Source organism: Crinia signifera, chromosome 9 (assembly GCF_055691185.1).
Source record: "Crinia signifera chromosome 9, ASM5569118v1, whole genome shotgun sequence".
NCBI classification, from domain to species: domain Eukaryota; kingdom Metazoa; phylum Chordata; class Amphibia; order Anura; family Myobatrachidae; genus Crinia; species Crinia signifera.
In genome coordinates, this window is record NC_139225.1 from 7950652 (window position 1) to 7970714 (window position 20063).

At 43.9% G+C, this 20063-nt stretch overlaps 1 protein-coding gene across 1 annotated transcript in view; it reads right to left on the reverse strand.

Annotated features, from left to right (window-relative positions):
- The window catches only part of ADGRD2 (adhesion G protein-coupled receptor D2), a 170831-nt gene that overhangs the window by 108230 nt on the left and 42538 nt on the right, over positions 1-20063 (reverse strand). The window contains exons 12-15 of the mRNA XM_083160480.1: positions 8231-8342; positions 6363-6424; positions 4011-4137; positions 1284-1387 (exon numbers count right to left, since the gene is read on the reverse strand). Coding sequence (XP_083016606.1) covers positions 1284-1387; positions 4011-4137; positions 6363-6424; positions 8231-8342 — 405 coding nt within the window. The remainder of the gene's footprint in view (positions 1-1283; positions 1388-4010; positions 4138-6362; positions 6425-8230; positions 8343-20063) is intronic.

Genomic DNA, 20063 nt, shown 5'->3' on the forward strand with positions numbered 1-20063 from the left:
CGCATCTTTCTGGGATGAGTAGCGTGTTATCCCTCGCGCGGGTTGGGACCTCCTTATCTTAAAGGCGTAGAAACCCTTCTCCCCCTCTAAAAATTCCCTCTCCAGAGATGTATTAGGATAGATTTTCTGATCATGTGCAAAAACAACTTTTGTTGAATTTGTTGTACGTGAGTGTAAACCACACTTGCCAACGCTTAAGATCTCCTCTGTAGGATGAAGCCCAGAGAGGAGAGACATCTTGCCAATGCATGGGGCAGAGCCAGGCTGCCCATCATTTGACCAAAACCCAAAAAATGCCACAATTTGCAGGTCTATTGGCAGGGGACAGGGATATTATGCTAGTGTGAATTCTTCATCCTGCCTGCATCACTAGAAAGCTAGCGGGATGCAAGAGGTGCAGCCACTCTTCCATGGGTGTGAGAGGACTTCCCAACAAACAAAAAAATGGTTCTACCGGAACTTTAACGAGACTAGGAAAATATGGCGTAGTCTGTGTGAATAATTTACTGAAATAGATGTGTAAATATCGTGTGCCTTTGCCACTTCACATATACAAATGGAGGGCCTCTCATTCAGTGGCAGCCCTCGCCAGATCCCCTCCACTGGTGAGAACTGGTGGAGGCGCTACATCTGATGGGGACGCGCGAGCGTCTCACACGCACGTGCGTCCACATCTCTTCGTCGACAGGGAGCGGAATCCCTGCCCGTTTTCGCTTTAGGGAGTCAGGCAGGGTTAGGGGGGATTGCAGGGGAGCTGTGGAGACCGACATGGGAGCAGCGGAGGGCTCTGACATAATGGGGCACACGTGCCCCCTTCTGCCTGATAGCAGGTACTGGCGATTGCCGATAGAATCGCCAGGACCCACTCAAATGACAGGTGCTCTATCTGTACAAGCAATTGCATCTTTTTAAATCAATGGTGCCATAGACATTGATGTGATAGCCAGGGCTGTTGAGAGCTGAACAGAGTCCGAGCACTGGAGAGGTGCAGCACTCCATGCCTCCCCTCCAACATGCTTGGGCCCAGAAAAATATTCACCCCTTTCCCTTCCCAGTGTCCCTGACAATTGCTGTCAACTCATCATACATTAACCTCTAAATCTTTGTGATAGAATGATATGGGCCCCCTGCTGCCCCAGTACACAATGTCCTTATCAAAGCCCCATTGTCATTTGGTTACATTTGTTTTGTCACTTAACATTGTACAAGTTTAATATATTGTACTGGCACCTTGCAGAATAATGGTCACAATGTTATTAAAGCTGCAACAATGGGCTACTTACCCAACAACGAGGAAGAGAATGAAAGTTACAATAAGTGCGCACAGCGATACTCCACAGCCGATAAACGTCAAGGTTCTCAGAATCCACTCTTCTTCCATAGTTCTCTGCATAGAAATAAAATGTGTTTAACAGTATGTCCGAGGCTTCAGAAAAACTTGACTGGAAACAATCAACAACTGAGCACAGAACACGTCAATGTATTGTTCAGTAAAAGTACAATATGTGCATTTGAGAACAGAACAGCAGTTTGTTTAACAATATAACTAGCCTTACTCAGAATATGGCTATATGTATTTATATATTTGCCTGGGTACATTGTTATTCCACCCTTATGATACATGCCCCCATTGCTTGCAAGGGTTTGATAGATCAATCATTGCTTTTGGCCCTTATTCTGGTTAAGTTGCAAGGCTGCTTTATTCGGCCGCCGCAATCACCCATACAGCTGCGAATGTATGATTTGCATAGTCATCCATTCGTAGCCTTGGATAAGAGAGATTGTCACAACTACCAGCACAGGTCTTCATTTCATCATTGATTTGGGACCTCCATCTTTAGCCTTCATAACATTTTGGATAAATGTTTCTTCATACCACCACGATCTGGCGAGGACAAGCAAACAAGGATCCAAGTAGTCCATCGATCTTCCTCCAGCGGTAATTTCACCAGCAGCAATTCCATCTTAGTGAATCCGCATCATAGTGAGAACAACTGGACCATAACAACAGTGTAACTCCTAAAGAGTACCTCCAGTGGTGAGACATTACCAACCTATACAGTGCCACTTAACCATCTTTGCAAAGAGGGACTTTCTGTGCCTCATAAACTCGTATTGTGACTTCTCTCCATGTGACATATCATCACTATCATCCACGTTCAGGAACTCCTGTTTTTTATATACTGTTTTTATTTTTATTACATTTTACTGTTATACTATGATTGATCTATTAAATAAACTGTGATTTTCACATACCTCTATATGTTTTTTAAGTGTTTAAACAAATCAGGTAGAGAATTCTGCCAAGCCACTGTAGGGGGAGGTTCTCTACCAGCCAATTCTTGGAAGGCAGGTAGGGAATGTTGCCCAGCCACTGTAGGGGGAGGTTCTCTACCAGCCAATTCTTGGAAGGCAGGTAGGGAATGTCACCCAGCCACTCTAGGGGGAGGTTCTCCACCAGCCAATTCTTGGAAGGCAGGTAGGGATCGTTGCCCAGCCACTCTACAGGTAGGTTCTCTACCAGCCAATTCTTGGAAGGCAGGTAGAGAATGTTGCCCAGCCACTCTAGGGGGAGGTTCTCTACCAGCCAATTCTAGGAAGGCAGGTAGGGAATGTCACCTAGCCACTCTAGAGGGAGGTTCTCTACCAGCCAATTCTTGGAAGGCAGGTAGGGAATGTTGCTTAGCCACTCTAGAGGGAGGTTCTCCACCAGCCAATTCTTGGAAGGCAGGTAGAGAATGTTGCCCAGCCACTCTAGAGGGAGGTTCTCTACCAGCCAATTCTTGGAAGGCAGGTAGAGAATGTTGCCCAGCCACTCTAGATGGAGGTTCTCTACCAGCCAATTCTTGGAAGGCAGGTAGGGAATGTTGCTTAGCCACTCTAGAGGGAGGTTCTCCACCAGCCAATTCTTGGAAGGCAGGTAGGGAATGTTGCCCAGCCATTCTAGGGGGAGGTTCTCTACCAGCCAATTCTTGGAAGGCAGGTAGAGAATGTTGCCCAGCCACTCTATGGGGAGTTTCTTCACCAGCCAATTCTTGGAAGGCAGGTAGGGAATGTTGCCAAGCCACTCTAGGGGGAGGTTCTCTACCAGCCAATTCTTGGAAGGTAGGTAGGGAATGTTGCCCAGCTACTTTAGGGGGAGGTTCTTCACCAGCCAATTCTTGGAAGGCAGGTAGGGAATGTTGCCCAACCACTCTAGAGGGAGGTTCTCCACCAGCCAATTCTTGGAAGGCAGGTAGGGAATGTTGCCCAGCCACTCTAGGGGGAGGTCCTCCACCAACCAATTCTTGAAGGCAGGTAGGGAATGTTGCCCAGCCACTGTGGTGGGAGGTTCTCTACCAGCCAATTCTTGGAAGGCAGGTAGGGAATGTTGCCCATCCATTCTAGGGGGAGGTTCTCCACCAGCCAATTCTTAGAAGGCAAGTAGAGAATGTTGCCCAGCCACTATAGGGGGAGATTCTCCACAAGCCAATTCTTGGAAGGCAGGTAGGCAATGTTGCAAAGCCACTCTAGGGTGAGGTTCTCAAAAACTCAGCACTGGGATTGAATAGGGAGAATCGAATTCACCCCCCCCCCCCAAAAAAAGGTCGAAAATTGCTGATTTTTGACGAAAATTTTGACCGGGATTGAATACGGACCATAATGTCAATGCCACAAACACCAGCAGAATGTACCAGTTACTGAAGTTAGAGTGGGGAATACAAATTAATTGCTTATGTTGAAATCAACACTAAATAACTGTTAAATGCCCTAGTGTAAAAATGGCTATAAAATCATTTTTAACAAATGTATTTCTTTAGAGCGGTTGTCTACAGAATGTACCATTTGAGCAATATTACAATATACACTATTGCAAACTGTTTAACCATTATTGTCATTTAATAAGAATCGTTTTGCTTTTCTGAGGATAATAAAATATGCCAACAATTACTGCTCATCAGTGAAGTCAATCAAATGATATTCTATATACTGTATGAAAGTGCACTTCCACTCAGCGTAAACGTCCTCACCTGGACATCATATACTTGCAATAGGATAGCAAAATTGGTAGTGTGATTACAGAAGCAAACAGTTGCATCATCCAGGCTATTCTTAATGTAGCACCCAGCGGTCGACCAACTGCCCCCATTTTCTGGCCTGGAAAATACGGTAATATTAACAAGAATGCAGAAGGGCGAGGTCAAATTAACAGTGGGGTGGGTAGAGCTGTGGTACCAGGCCCCACGTAAAAACAGGTCCACCATCATAGCAACATTATAATGACCAGCTGCCTAACTGACCAAACTGTCATAGATAAATCATAAGTATTTTAATTAAATTTCTAGTTTTCGAACAAAATTATTACATTTTATTCTGTTTTATGTATTTAGGAATATGATGGGAGGGAGCTGATAATGTGTGTGTGTGGGGGGGGAGGGCGTACATGGCCACATGACCAAACAGCACTGGCCACACCTCCTTCCCTCCTCAATAGAGGCCTATGATAATTTTGTGCTCCATACCCATGTGGTCTCTAATCTGGCCCTGACACACGTACACACACATATACACACACAGTACACACCACACATACATACATACATACATACATACATACACACAACCAATATATACACACTGCTGCAGATGGCGTTGCTCTATCCTCCACAGCAGATGCAGTGCTATCCTGGCTCCAAATACACAGCACGACAAGCAGGGGCGTAACTATAGCACCGCAGCCCCCGCCACCGCGGGGGGCGCTGTGCATGTGGGGGCGTCGGGGGCTGCGGTGCTATAGTTAAACCCCCCCTCAATCCCCCGCAGACTTACCTATCGCGCTGGTCCCGGCGGCTCCGTTCTTCTGCTGAGGACCACCACAAAATTGCCACCCCCATATAGCACACAGTTCTCTGAAACTGTCTGCTGTATGGGGGCGGCCATTTTCTGGTGGTCCTCAGCAGAAGAACGGAGCCGCCGGGACCAGCGCGATAGGTAAGGCTGTGGGGGATTGAGGGGGGGTTTGCATTGGCGGCGGGGTAGGGGTGCTCGGCGGGGCGGCGGGGCGTTGAGGGGGGGTGCACAAAACGTAGCTACGCCACTGACGACAAGCCCTGTGTGCTCAAGGGGGGAACTGATGAGTGTGGGGGGGGGGGGGGCTGGGGTGTTTTAACTTTTGATAAGTGCCACAATAATACATCTCTCTATCTGTGAGTGGCAGGCACAGATGCCGGGTCTGAAGGTGGCCATACACACACAGATTTATATGCAGATCTGTCTGGTTGGAACAAAAACATGGTTATGGATGAGAGCAAATGACAGTTGACCATTTGCTTGGAAATGCTGGAAAACTGTCACTCATCCATAACCATGTTTTTGTTCCAACCAGCCAGATCTGAAGATAAATCTTACTAGTGTATGGGCACCTTAAGAGAGAGGACACCCCACATTTGTTTCCTGTCAGTCTACTGCGAGCTTATTTTCAATGGGGTGTCTGAAACTGCAGCGCCACTCATCATAATCTTAATCCAGACCAGAATTTACATCCCATCCTCCTTGGATTTGTGGATTGTGATAAATATGCCTCTATATAAACAAAATGCCCTGATCACATCCTCAATGTCTTCTTTTTAAAATGTATTCATTAACGCTTTGATTACCATCGTTGCTGTGAGTTCCTCAAAACATCCTTTAAAAATGCCGGCGCCAATCACAGCGAATGTTCTCTTTTTTGAGTGCAGTACAGGTCGAGTATCCCGTATCCGAATATCCGTTATCCGAATTATTCCGAAATACGGACATTCCAGAAAGTGAAAAAAATTTTTTTTTTTGCTAAAAACTCACTGGGGACATATGTAACAGCATCACTGGGGACATGATATGTAACTGGCACTATATATGTGCAAGACAATGATTGCTTGGCATTCAAATTCAGTGCTGAGATAGTACACACATTTTGTTTCACGTTTTGAAACCTTGTTTTTTGAACAATTAAAATATGTTTGTGTGTATTTTATGTGGTAATAAAATATATTTGTGTGTATATTATGTGTTTATACAGCATAAATGCAAGATACTTCAAAATACATCATTGAAATATTAAAATATTCCGAAATACGGAATAATCCGTTATCCAAAATTCTCCTGGTCCCGAGCATTTTGGATACGGGATACTCAACCTGTATTTAACTAAACTTCAATGAATTGACTTGGGGCTGTGAGCGATGCTGGCATATTTGGCGGATATTTTGAGGATCGCTCACCGCCACGCTGGCACTGAAAGGGTTAACGAACACATGAAGCTTCCCTGGAACAGTATTTCAGGAGAAATAATATCTTTGGGCTATGTACAGTATTACATTCAATATACTGTATCATTCACTCACCTGATGCTGAAATCCCAAAAGGCGCAGACAGGAATGTGTTGTTGGAGCTTGTCTGTTTGACGCTACCCGGAAACGTAAAGAGTCATTAGTGACCGGTCATTAATACAGACATTCTAAATCAAATATCATAACGGTTGTCATTAAGTAATGTGTCACATGACACAAGCTATTTAAAGATACAAAGGGTGAGATGTAATAGGAGGAGAGATTCAGAAAGTGAGAGATTTGGTAAGAAATCTCCAGGTTTTTTTAAAGCGGCAATCATTTACACTGCAGAACCAGTTTGATTTTGCAGTGTAAATGATTGCCGCTTTAAAAACACTTTCTGAATCTCTCATCCTATTATATTTCCCGCAAAATGCCAGTTTTGAAGAAACTTCTTGTAAAATCTGCTGAGAACAATGTCAGTGATCTCCCTGGAGAAATTGTTCACATTCAACATTTCAGGATATATAGCTAGGAGACCAAGAAAGTTCCTACAGCACAATAAAACAGACGGTGGCAGCAGGATTAAGGTGGCCGAACATTGAAGGGAATAGTTACAGCATCAGTGAATTATAGAGATATAAATCACCTATAGAAGATAATGTTTGTACATGTTTATTACAGCTTATAAAAGGCCATAGCTGACTGTCTCTGTTTTGTGTAAGGTAGTATAAAACCAGACCGGTAAAAGAGGATGGATGGAGGGATGTGTACTGCAGACTATCTCACTTCGCCTGGTTCCTCCTCCGCTTCATAAGCTAGGAAAACACTCGTAGTAGTATATTGATCATCGTACATTGACCTTTTCTATGGTGTGTATTTACTTAATCTACATTTCATTTGGGATTATTTTCTACATTCTACAGTATGTAATTTGTGAATGACTGTATTTGAACTATCTGTCAAAATGTATTGTTTTACCCTTTAATAAAATGTACTGAGTTAAAAAAAAAAAGTGCTGTGCTTTGCCTTTCATAAACTTGCATACCTCCCAACTGTCCCGATTTTCACAGGACCGTTTTTTTTATTTATTTTTTGGGGGGGGGGGGGGGGGGCGGGGGGCAGTCCCGAATCCCACCCTGGCCTGGCACTGTCCCGCGGTGGGGGTGCAATTGAGAGTCACCCCAGCTACCCGCTGCTTGGCTGAGCAGGGACAGCGTCTGTTCTCGGAGACAAGGGGGATAGGTGCATGGCCAGCAGCATTCAGAGTGCTGGCCATACCCCCACAGCAGTAACAATGGGGGCTGCAGATTACAAATCACATCATTCTTCTTTTCTTTTTCTTTTTTTAAAGCGGCAATCATTTACATGGCAAAATCAACCTGTTTTTTTCTATGTAATGGATTGCCGCTTTAAATAAATGGGACAACTCTCCCAAAATTGTCTGGGCCTTTTTACAGCATCACTCAAGTCATCTAATACTGGCCCTCCTTTAAGTACCAATTCAAAAAAAAACAAAATATAAAATCGGTATATTTCCAAAAGCTTCTAAAAATAAAAACATGTGATGTTTCCCATAGCAACCAAGCAGATTCTGGGCCAGATGTATCAAGCTTCAACAAGTGAGAAATTGGAGAGTGATAAACAACCAGCCAATCAGCTCCTGACTGTCATTTTTCAAACCCAGGATGTAACAAGTCGGTTAGCAGCTGATTGGCTGGCTGTTTTTACTCTATATTTTGTCACTTTTTGAAGCTTGATACATCTGGCCCCTAGTTTATCATTATGTGGGATGCAGTAGAGAAATAAAAGACAAAATCTGATGAGGGCAACATCACTTCTTTTCATTTCTAGAAGCTTCAGTAAATCTACTACACAGTGATTACACATGGCCTATATACAATACATCCCTCCCATGCTATGTTGTGTGCATTAATACTCACTGGTATATCACTCTTGTGCCACAGATAATACTGCACCGATGTACTGATCTCTCTCTCTCCAGCTAAAATGGTAGATGAGATAACAGCTGATCCCAGGTAGGTGCCCACGTACCTACAACAAGGGAAAAATCATTAAAAAAAATTTGTATATGAATGATAAAAAAAAGACTTACGGGGTATTTAATGTTCCCTTTCCACGGAAATACATCAAAATAGCAGCCATTCCCGCAAAGAATAGATGGGATTCACATTCCATCTCTTTAATATTTTTTCTTTTTTTCTTTTTGTAAAAAAAACGGAAAATCGTAAAAAAACCCGCTGATCCGGGAATCCACGTCTTTTTCAGCAGAAACGGTTGCTAATTTGAAAATTTAGCAGTCGTTTCCACGATTGTAGATTGCTTTTTGTGGATTCAAAAAGCCAGATCTGCAGACTCGAATCCCGGACGTTTTCCAGGATTGAATAGTCAAATTCCATTATTTTCAAAAATTGCAAATAATGAGAAATATTGAATACCCCACCCCCCAAAAGGCCGAAATGTAATATCTTGCAGTATGATTACACGCACCATGTTGATTTTACTTTCACTTCATGCAGATTTAAATCATTGGCTTTATCACCAATCCTGCACCGATACAGTCTATTACATTGGCATTATTATAGCACCACTGGTACTCCACAAACTGATTAGTGTCTCTTGTTACAAACCTTGTACACATGGAGTTTTAATCAGAATTCGCTTATTACTCTTATTGAAGAGCAAATGAATTAAGACATGTTTGATGTTTGCGGACCAGCTTGTTCCTGTATCTAGTCTTTGTAACACTTGGATGTGTTTGTGCTTTCTGTATAGTCTGTGCTCCAATAGGCAATATTGTCACATGACCTTGCGCAGATTGGCAGGTAGGTAGGAATGCCAAGAGCACAAATGCCTACGACACTGCACATAATGGGGCAATTTAAGTGGCAGCAGTGCAAAAATACCAAAATAATTCCATGTTTCCTGGAATGCTTTGACTTACTTTCAAATTCTATAATAATTTATATATATATATATATATATACACGGGTAAGAGAGAGAATAATAAAGATTTGTAATGTGTACACTGTAGTGCTCTCTCTCTCTATGTATATATACTGTATGTACTTATGTATGTATGTATACATATATATATATATATATATATATATATATATGTATATATCCATATCGTAGAGGATAGCACTCTCCCAATCCTTGAGCCAACTGCCGGGGTGCCTGAAGCCAGAAAGTCCCAATCCTGGGTGCTTCCAAATATATACGAGTAGAAAAGTGGGAGACACTCACCGGACTTGCTGAAGCAAAAGTTTTTTAATGGTACATACCACCTTTCAAATCACCATGTGCATAACAGTGGGTACGGGTCGACGTTTCGGTCCTGGCTGGACCTTTATCAAGACCCCCTTTCTGCCTCCTCCAGTGTGCAACTACCCATGCTCCATGTGGGTCTTTTATACCAAAGGTACACCACTCCCCCTAGTCACAACAGGAAGTGTACTGTAACATGTTAGTCAAGCAATAAATATATATATATTTTCAGGATATATGAGCGGGGATCACATCCCTGTCACTCACATTCACATATGATAAATCACAAGATACATCAATATTATTCTTATGCTCTTACCATGTGTCCATAAACATAGCGTGCGTTTCATAACAAGCAACCGGAAGTGTGCATCAGGAAAACACTCCCACTTCAAGTGGGAACAAGGTCAGTAGCCTTTACACTACCATACAATGTTAAGCTGGCCATCAGAACATACTTAACTGCGGCGCTACACACATCCGTTCGTCAGAGCACAATATCTCCTGTTGCGTGCCCGACGCGCATCCACCCTGTGCTCGTCATCACGGGCTCAAAGATGATCACTTCCGCCTTTTGACACGCGGAAGCGTATCGCCAGTTGGAACGCATAATATTAAATTCATGTGCGCTTCTACTTAGTGGCTCAATAGTGCTTACTTCCGCCCTTTGGCACGCGGAAGCACACCACCCATTGGAGCGCATCGTCATATTATCAAATGGGCTAACGTTTTTACATAAATCGTGCATACTTATCTGCACCCTTGGTATTTCAGACCCACATATTGGAGCACCCACATCAAACATTATACAGAAATAACAAACACATTTATATACAATAAAATTCAAAAAAATACATTTTCTAAGAAAATATATTTCTTTGAAAATAACTTAAAAACAAATGAAATGTGTGCCAGACGCAGCACAGTATTAAGCAAAAAAGATTATGCAAAAAAGATTATATTTCATTGTGCACTACTGACGCCTATGATCAAGCGGGAAAATAGCTTCATTTAACGTTGCAGAAGCTATAAAAAGACATTCAGAGGATTAACTTCATTTAATCCCCTAGGGGCGACCGTATCCAGCCTCAGAATCCATTTAGCTTCCTTTCTCAAGAGTAAGAGGCCCCTGTCACCACCTCTCTCGAGGGGGGGGACCCAATCGATGATCATATATGTCATAGCAGACACTTGATGTTTCAGTCTGAGAAAGTGGGCTGCTACCGGTTTGTCTGTGCTTGAGGTGGCATAGGCCAGACGGATCGAAGACCGGTGCTGATTCATACGCTCCCTAAATGTGCGTATCGTCTTGCCCACGTATGTGAGCCCACACGGGCATTTTAACGTGTACACCACATGATCCATGGTGCACACTAACTGGTGGCGGATGTTAATTTTCAAGCCCGAATGTGGGTGGCAGAAGGTGCTCCCAGTGATGAGCGCCCTGCAAGTCACGCATTTTAAACACTTAAAGCACCCCATTTTCTTTTTAAGCCACCCTTCACCACCTTGGGTGTGGCGCATATTTTGGGCGCATGAGGAGGTCTTTCAGGTTTTGACCTCTCTTGGCTCCAATAAGGGGGGGAGCTGAAGAAATAGATCTGAAGGCTGGGTCTGTCGCCAATAATGGCCAGTGTCTTCTGATGGCATTGGTGACTGTACTGTACCCACTGTCACACTTCATGGCCAAGGTCATACGAGTGCTGTCAGTTTCCCTTTTCCTGACAGTCTCTGGGGAGCATAGGCGAATCTAGAATTATGGTAATGGGTGGTCCCAGATCTAGACACGATAGTAGGGGGACCTTTGCGCGGTGTAGCCGCACGGCAAAAGGGGGCATGGCCTCATGGGAAGGAGGTGTGGTAATATACTTTAGACCATACACAGTAATGCCCATTACACATTTTAGCAAACTCCGTAATAACCATTACACATAAAGCCACACGCCGTAATGCCAATTACACATAAGGCCACACACCATAATGCCCATTACACATTGTGCCACACATCATGATGCCCATTACATACTATATAACAAACCGTAATGTCCATTACATATTTGCCACATAAGTGCTGCTTACCTACGTGCTCATTGCTAGGGGGTTCTTGCTTGATGGCACCATAGTACCCATTACATATGATGTTGCACACCATAGTACCCATTACACATGATGCTGCACACCATAGTACCCATTACACATGATGCTGCGCACCATAGTATCCATTACACATGATGCCGCGCACCATAGTACCCATTACACATGATGCTGCACACATAATGCTGCTTACACATGATGCTGCACACCTTAATGCCCCTTACACATTAAGCCACACATTATGCGTAATGCCCCCACATACTGCCACTTGTAGCGTCCCTTAAGCAATGACCCCAAAAGTGCCACTTACTGTAAATTTTTATATGAGCCTTCGCTGCTACTGCAGGGAGAGATGGAGAGCGGTGCAGCTGCTTCTATGGGGAGAGGAGCAGAGCGCACCGCAGAGCATGCTCCCACTCCCCTCCTGGTGTCCCCTCTAGCCGAGTGGACATTTGAAATATTGTGCGCGCTGTTGTTGTGCGTGACGTCGGGGGAGCACGCCGGGCGCCAGCACCACATGATTAAAGGGGGGGCGGGCTGAGGTGAAAGCGGGGAGAAGAATTGGAGCGGAAGCTGCAGGGGTGACAGTCATTGACAGCTGGGCAGAGAGCAGGGGGCTGCCCGGCTGTATTCAGAGCACTGCAGGTCACGGCTGTTTGAAATAATACCCCTTTTACAACAGAAAATGCAGGGATTTACCTGGGAATATGGTCCCAGGATCATGCAGGGACATTCCCAGGCTGACCCCTTATACACCAGCCTAGTCCCTGCATTTTCTGGTGTGAGGGGGAGAGACAACCACTCCCCTCTCCCTACCCCCCTTTAACCAATCAGCTATATATTTGGAAACAACTGACCCATTTACATGAGACCAGTATCATATTGAAGAACTTTTGAGTTGGCTTTGAATGATTTTGGTCCCGTGAAACTGGGCTGTTTGGTTCCAGAGAAATCTGCCCTCAAAGAACATAAACAGTCATGAAATTACATTTAAGAAATGGAAAAAAAAACTGTTTAACCTCAATATCCCTGGAACTAATTAACCCATATAGATCCAGCCTGGTATCAGATTGAAGGCCCAGCGATTTGGGTTAGACTGAAATCAACCTCGAGATTCAGTGATGCCGAAGGGGGAACTGGCAGCCGTTGAACTGGGTGGGGGTTGGAATTAGCGGGTCCCATATTATCCTATAGGGAAAACGTTCCAGCTTTGCCTGGCAGTATCTCCGGTTCCTAGGGGGCTAGAGACACGGGGCTGGGCTCGTTGGAAAGCCCCATCCCTCAGCTACAAAATGTGCTAATGGGTGGTCCTGTGCACCCCCGGACCACCCCCTAGATTCGCCTATGCTCGGGAGCTGTAGATCCTTCTGGCCTTGGTCAAGCATCGGTTAATGTCCATTACTTTGTATCCACGATCTTTAAACCGGGTTGCGCACTCCTCTATTTGCTTCTCAGCTTGGATCGTATTGGAGTTGTTGCGTAATACTCTGAGGAATTGGGACACAGGCAAGTTGGACTTTAATTTCTCCGGATGATGGCTCGTTGCCCACAACAGAGCATTCCTATTGGTTGTCTTCCTGAATAGTGTGTATTCCAAATGCGAATATTTGTTAATCACAGTCACATCCAGGAAGTCGACAGTATTTGCGTCGACATGGGCAGTAAATCTAATGGGACTATCCATCCCATTCAATTCTTCAACCATTAGTAAAAAAGACTTTCTAGTACCCCGCCATATCATAAATAGGTCATCAATAAACCTTTTGTAGTGCACAATATTTGTAGCGTACTTTTGCAAAATGTGGACCTCTTCATACTCAGCCATATAAAGATTTGCGAACCCCGGCGCGAGGTTCGATCCCATTGCCGTCCCTGATATCTGCATAAAGTACTCCCCCTGATACTGGAAATGATTCAGGGTTAGCACTTTATGAATCAGGTCGCAAATAAATTCTATTGGTGGACCATTATAAGGGCCAAGTGTCAGGGCCCTCCGTACAGCCTGGATACCAGCCTCATGTGGTATTACCGTGTATAGCGAAGCTACATCAAGTGTCGCAAGTATACAGTCCTCAGAAAGCCCCACCACATCACGCAGGCCCCCCAGGAAGTCACCCGTGTCCCTGATGTAACTGGGTACTATCTTCACGCATGGTTGTAGATAAAAATCCACTAATTGGGCCAAAGGTTGTAAAATGGACCCACATGCGGAGATAATGGGTCTTCCTGGGGGGTTTACTAGCGTTTTGTGGATCTTAGGCAGGGTGTACATCAGGGGGCACCTATTAGAATCCACCACCAGAAAGTTGAGTAGCTGCTCATCAATCCACCCCATATTAAGTGCAGATCTGAGCATCTTATCTACTTCTTTTTTTATCCGGGGCATAGAACTGTACTCAATCCTCTGGTAGGTGTTAACATCTCCCAATTGCCTCCTGACCTCTCTGTCATAATCAACAAAATTTTGGAGCACTATAGCACCCCCTTTGTCAGCACTTCTTATTACTGTTGATGTATTATTTTTTAACTCATCCAAGGCCAGTCTCTCTGCGCGAGATAGGTTGTCGAATGTGCATTGATTCTTCAAACCTTTCTTCACATCCTGATCAACCATCCGCATAAAGGTTTTCAGACTGGCGTTGGTGGAAGGGGGGTCAAAATTGCTCGGTCTCTTAAGACCAGGTACACCACTACAGATTTGTGGTTTTTGTTTATCTGAAAAAAACTTTGAGCCTTAGTTTGCGGCCCATTTTGTACTGATTAATGGTCCAATCAATCTTGTTAAAACTACAGACGGTACAAACTTTAAACCTTTTTTCAGCAAGGTCTCCTCAGCCGAGGATAACGTATGATCAGATAAATTGAATATGAGTTGCTCTACCTCCCTCTTCTTCTGCCTCCCGTACCTCCCCCTCCTCAGGTGCGGTCTCTGCCGCTTGATCTTGTGCCCGTCTTGGGTCTGGTATCTGGGCCTAAAAAAGACCCAGATGCAGAATCCTGTCTCAAGGGGTGTAAACTACCCGATGCGTCGGAATCAACAGAGGAATCAGAGTACTGAGAGTGGCCAGCCTGGTCTTGGCCCCTCCTATTATACCTTGTTCTGGGTCTGAATCGGGTACCTTGTGAGTCTCCACTTAGCCAACGATAGACTGTATGTCGCTGGTAGTCTGATTCGACCGTTTCCCACTTTTTGCGTTTGAATTTGCATCTAACACAAACATTTTTTTTGAGATTTGATGTTATTGTGGATTTTTTCATTGCTTTCTGCATTTGCTCTTTGGTTCGTGTAGCTATCTACGTTAGTTATATGAACTTTTTGTGAATTTTTGTGTATATGTGTGGACCAGACGCTAGTACTGTGTAGCTGTTCTTTTTGCAAAGTGTGGACCAGTGTGAGATGTCACAATTACCAGGTTTTCTTGATGATGAGGCCTTGCATGAGGCGGAGAGTATATTTGTAAGCCTCACTGACGACGAGGCTGATAGAGTCCTGTTTGATCAGGTGGATTTTGAGAGGTTGCCTGCTGAGACCCCTTTGGACCTCCATTTTAAATTGACCCGTTTGAAAAAACGTGAAGTAGACCTGATTTTACACGGGCAATTCCTATCCGAATACTATAGGAAAAAGAGCATACCAAGGGGCTTCAGAGTCAGCAACGCCCCCACCATTGGACGCAAAAATTCCGCTTTTTGCGTCTAATGGTGCGGTATATTGAATAAATGTTCTGCTGATTTATTGATTCTGGTTATTGAGGAGGTTGGGTGCTAGTTAAAGAAGGTGAGAACAGAGATCAAAGAGTTTGAGAAAAAACATAAACCCACTCTAGCCAAAGATAAGACTGATGACTGGTTGACCAAGATTCAGACATTGGTTGATAAATATAAAACTGACCTGATTGCGTTCAAACGCAAAAAGTGGGAAACGGTCGAATCAGACTACCAGCGACATACAGTCTATCGTTGGCTAAGTGGAGACTCATAAGGTACCCGATTCAGACCCAGAACAAGGTATAATAGGAGGGGCCAAGACCAGGCTGGCCACTCTCAGTACTCTGATTCCTCTGTTGATTCCGACGCATCGGGTAGTTTACCCCCCTTGAGACAGGATTCCGCATCTGGGTCTTTTTTAGGCCCAGATACCAGACCCAAGACGGGCACAAGATCAAGCGGCAGAGACCGCACCCGAGGAGGGGGAGGTACGGGAGGCAGAAGAAGAGGGAGGTAGAGCAACTCATATTCAATTTTTCTGATCATACATTATCCTCGGCTGAGGAGACCTTGCTGAAAAAAGGTTTAAAGTTTGTACCGACCTGTAGTTTTAACAAGATTGATTGGACCATTAATCAGTACAAAATGGGCCGCAAACTAAGGCTCAAAGAGTTTTTTTCAGTTAAACAAACCGCACAAATCTGTAGTGGTGTACCTGGTCTTAAGAGACCGAGCAATTTTGACCCCCCTTCCACCAACGCCAGTCTGAAAACCTTTATGCGGATGGTTGATCAGGATGTGAAGAAAGGTTTGAAGAATCAATGCACATTCGACAACCTATCTCGGGCAGAGAGACTGGCCTTGGATGAGTTAAAAAATAATACATCAACAGTAATAAGAAGTGCTGACAAAGGGGGTGCTATAGTGCTCCAAAATTTTGTTGATTATGACAGAGAGGTCAGGAGGCAATTGGGAGATGTTAACACCTACCAGAGGATTGAGTACAGTCCTATGCCCCGGATAAAAAAAGAAGTAGATAAGATGCTCAGATCTGCACTTAATATGGGGTGGATTGATGAGCAGCTACTCAACTTTCTGGTAGTGGATTCTCCTAGGTGCCCCCTGATGTACACCCTGCCCAAGATCCACAAAACGCTAGTAAACCCCCCAGGAAGACCCATTATCTCCGCATGTGGGTCCATTTTACAACCTTTGGCCCAATTAGTGGATTTTTATCTACAACTATGCGTGCAGATAGTACCCAGTTACATCAGGGACACGGGTGACTTCCTGGGGGGCCTGCGTGATGTGGTGGGGCTTTCTGAGGACTGTGTACTTGCGACACTTGATGTAGCTTCGCTATACACGGTAATACCACATGAGGCTGGTATCCAGGCTGTACGGAGGGCCCTGACACTTGGCCCTTATAATGGTCCACCAATAGAATTTATTTGCGACCTGATTCATAAAGTGCTAACCCTGAATCATTTCCAGTATCAGGGGGAGTACATTATGCAGATATCAGGGACGGCAATGGGATCGAACCTCGCGCCGGGGTTCGCAAATCTTTATATGGCTGAGTATGAAGAGGTCCACATTTTGCAAAAGTACGCTACAAATATTGTGCACTACAAAAGGTTTATTGACGACCTATTTATGATATGGCGGGGTACTAGAGAGTCTTTTTTACTAATGGTTGAAGAATTGAATGGGATGGATAGTCCCATTAGATTTACTGCCCATGTCGACGCAAATACTGTCGACTTCCTGGATGTGACTGTGATTAACAAATATTCGCATTTGGAATACACACTATTCAGGAAGACAACCGATAGGAATGCTCTGTTGTGGGCAACGAGCCATCATCCGGAGAAATTAAAGTCCAACTTGCCTGTGTCCCAATTCCTCAGAGTATTACGCAACAACTCCAATACGATCCAAGCTGAGAAGCAAATAGAGGAGTGCGCAACCCGGTTTAAAGATCGTGGATACAAAGTAATGGACATTAACCGATGCTTGACCAAGGCCAGAAGGATCTACAGCTCCCCAGAGACTGTCAGGAAAAGGGAAACTGACAGCACTCGTATGACCTTGGCCATGAAGTGCGACAGTGGGTACAGTACAGTCACCAATGCCATCAGAAGACACTGGCCATTATTGGCGACAGACCCGGCCTTCAGATCTATTTCTTCAGCTCCCCCCCTTATTGGAGCCAAGAGAGGTCAAAACCTGAAAGACCTCCTCATGCGCCCAAATATGGTGAAGGGTGGATTAAAAAGAAAATGGGGTGCTTTAAGTGTTTAAAATGCGTGACTTGCAGGGCGCTCATCACTGGGAGCACCTTCTGCCACCCACATTCGGGCTTGAAAATTAACATCCGCCACCATTTAGTGTGCACCATGGATCATGTGGTGTACACGTTAAAATGCCCGTGTGGGCTCACATACGTGGGCAAGACGATACGCACATTTAGGGAGCGTATGAATCAGCACCGGTCTTCGATCCGTCTGGCCTATGCCATCTCAAGCACAGACAAACCGGTAGCAGCCCACTTTCTCAGACTGAAACATCAAGTGTCTGCCATGACATATATGATCATCGATTGGGTCCCCCCCCTCGAGAGAGGTGGTGACAGGGGCCTCTTACTCTTGAGAAAGGAGGCTAAATGGATTCTGAGGCTGGATACGGTCGCCCCTAGGGGATTAAATGAAGTTAATCCTCTGAATGTCTTTTTATAGCTTCTGCAACGTTAAATGAAGCTATTTTCCCGCTTGATCATAGGCGTCAGTAGTGCACAATGAAATACAATCTTTTTTGCATAATCTTTTTTGCTTAATACTGTGCTGCGTCTGGCACACATTTCATTTGTTTTTAAGTTCTTTTCAAAGAAATATATTTTCTTAGAAAATGTATTTTTTTGAATTTTATTGTATATAAATGTGTTTGTTATTTCTGTATAATGTTTGATGTGGGTGCTCCAATATGTGGGTCTGAAATACCAAGGGTGCAGATAAGTATGCACGATTTATGTAAAAACGTTAGCCCATTTGATAATATGACGATGCGCTCCAATGGGTGGTGTGCTTCCGCGTGCCAAAGGGCGGAAGTAAGCACTATTGAGCCACTAAGTAGAAGCGCACATGAATTTAATATTATGCGTTCCAACTGGCGATGCGCTTCCGCGTGTCAAAAGGCGGAAGTGATCATCTTTGAGCCCGTGATGACGAGCACAGGGTGGATGCGCGTCGGGCACGCAACAGGAGATATTGTGCTCTGACGAACGGATGTGTGTAGCGCCGCAGTTAAGTATGTTCTGACGGCCAGCTTAACATTGTATGGTAGTGTAAAGGCTACTGACCTTGTTCCCACTTGAAGTGGGAGTGTTTTCCTGATGCACACTTCCGGTTGCTTGTTATGAAACGCACGCTATGTTTATGGACACATGGTAAGAGCATAAGAATAATATTGATGTATCTTGTGATTTATCATATGTGAATGTGAGTGACAGGGATGTGATCCCCGCTCATATATCCTGAAAATATATATATATTTATTGCTTGACTAACATGTTACAGTACACTTCCTGTTGTGACTAGGGGGAGTGGTGTACCTTTGGTATAAAAGACCCACATGGAGCATGGGTAGTTGCACACTGGAGGAGGCAGAAAGGGGGTCTTGATAAAGGTCCAGCCAGGACCGAAACGTCGACCTGTACCCACTGTTATGCACATGGTGATTTGAAAGGTGGTATGTACCATTAAAAAACTTTTGCTACAGCAAGTCCGGTGAGTGTCTCCCACTTTTCTACTCGTGTATATATATATATATGTATATATATATATATATGTATATATATATATATATGTATGTATATATATATGTATATATATATATATATATATATATATATATATACATTGCTGCAATCATACTAATTACTTATCCATTGACTAGAGATGGTGAAAGTCTGTTGCAGCCTCATCTACTCTTTGTAACACATTTTTGTGATTCAGGAATGATTGAGCTCCCTATAGAGAATAGCTTTTGCTCTAACCGGCAATAACGCCGCATGACCTTGAATAGAATGGAGGGTAGGAGAAGTGCTAGAGCACAAATACCTAAGACAATTAAGAAGGGGGCAATTCAAGTGGCAGCGGTGCAATAGCAGCAAATGTTTTCAGGAATGTTGTAACTGTTTTTAAAATGTTATATATATAAACAATATCTCTAATATTGCGCTAAACTATAATTGTGGACGTTTCCAACACTAAGTTCCCTACTAGTAGGAACTCACAAAAAACATCAAAGAGCAATAGTGTTTTCTTAGCGCCCAATACCCTGAACAGAATTATTTCTCATTCGTATACATATAAAGATGCGATTATTTAAATATAAAAATATTTATTAAAAGTCCAATAAAATTCAACAAATTCTTTACACGGCTCCTTGTGGTTGGAGTAATTCGTGATGTTTAACAGCTGTTCCTAACCACAAATGTAGCAGACCAAACGCGTTTCGTTTCAACAAGTAACTTCATCAGGGGCAATAATAGATCTACGACTCTCAACAGATTTTTACTGAGGTCACAGTTATAATTATCCTTAGTTTTTTGGTAAAAGTTTTTAGGACTCTACGTTGGTATAGTCTAATTGGGATAATAATTGTGTAACCTGTTCCAATCCT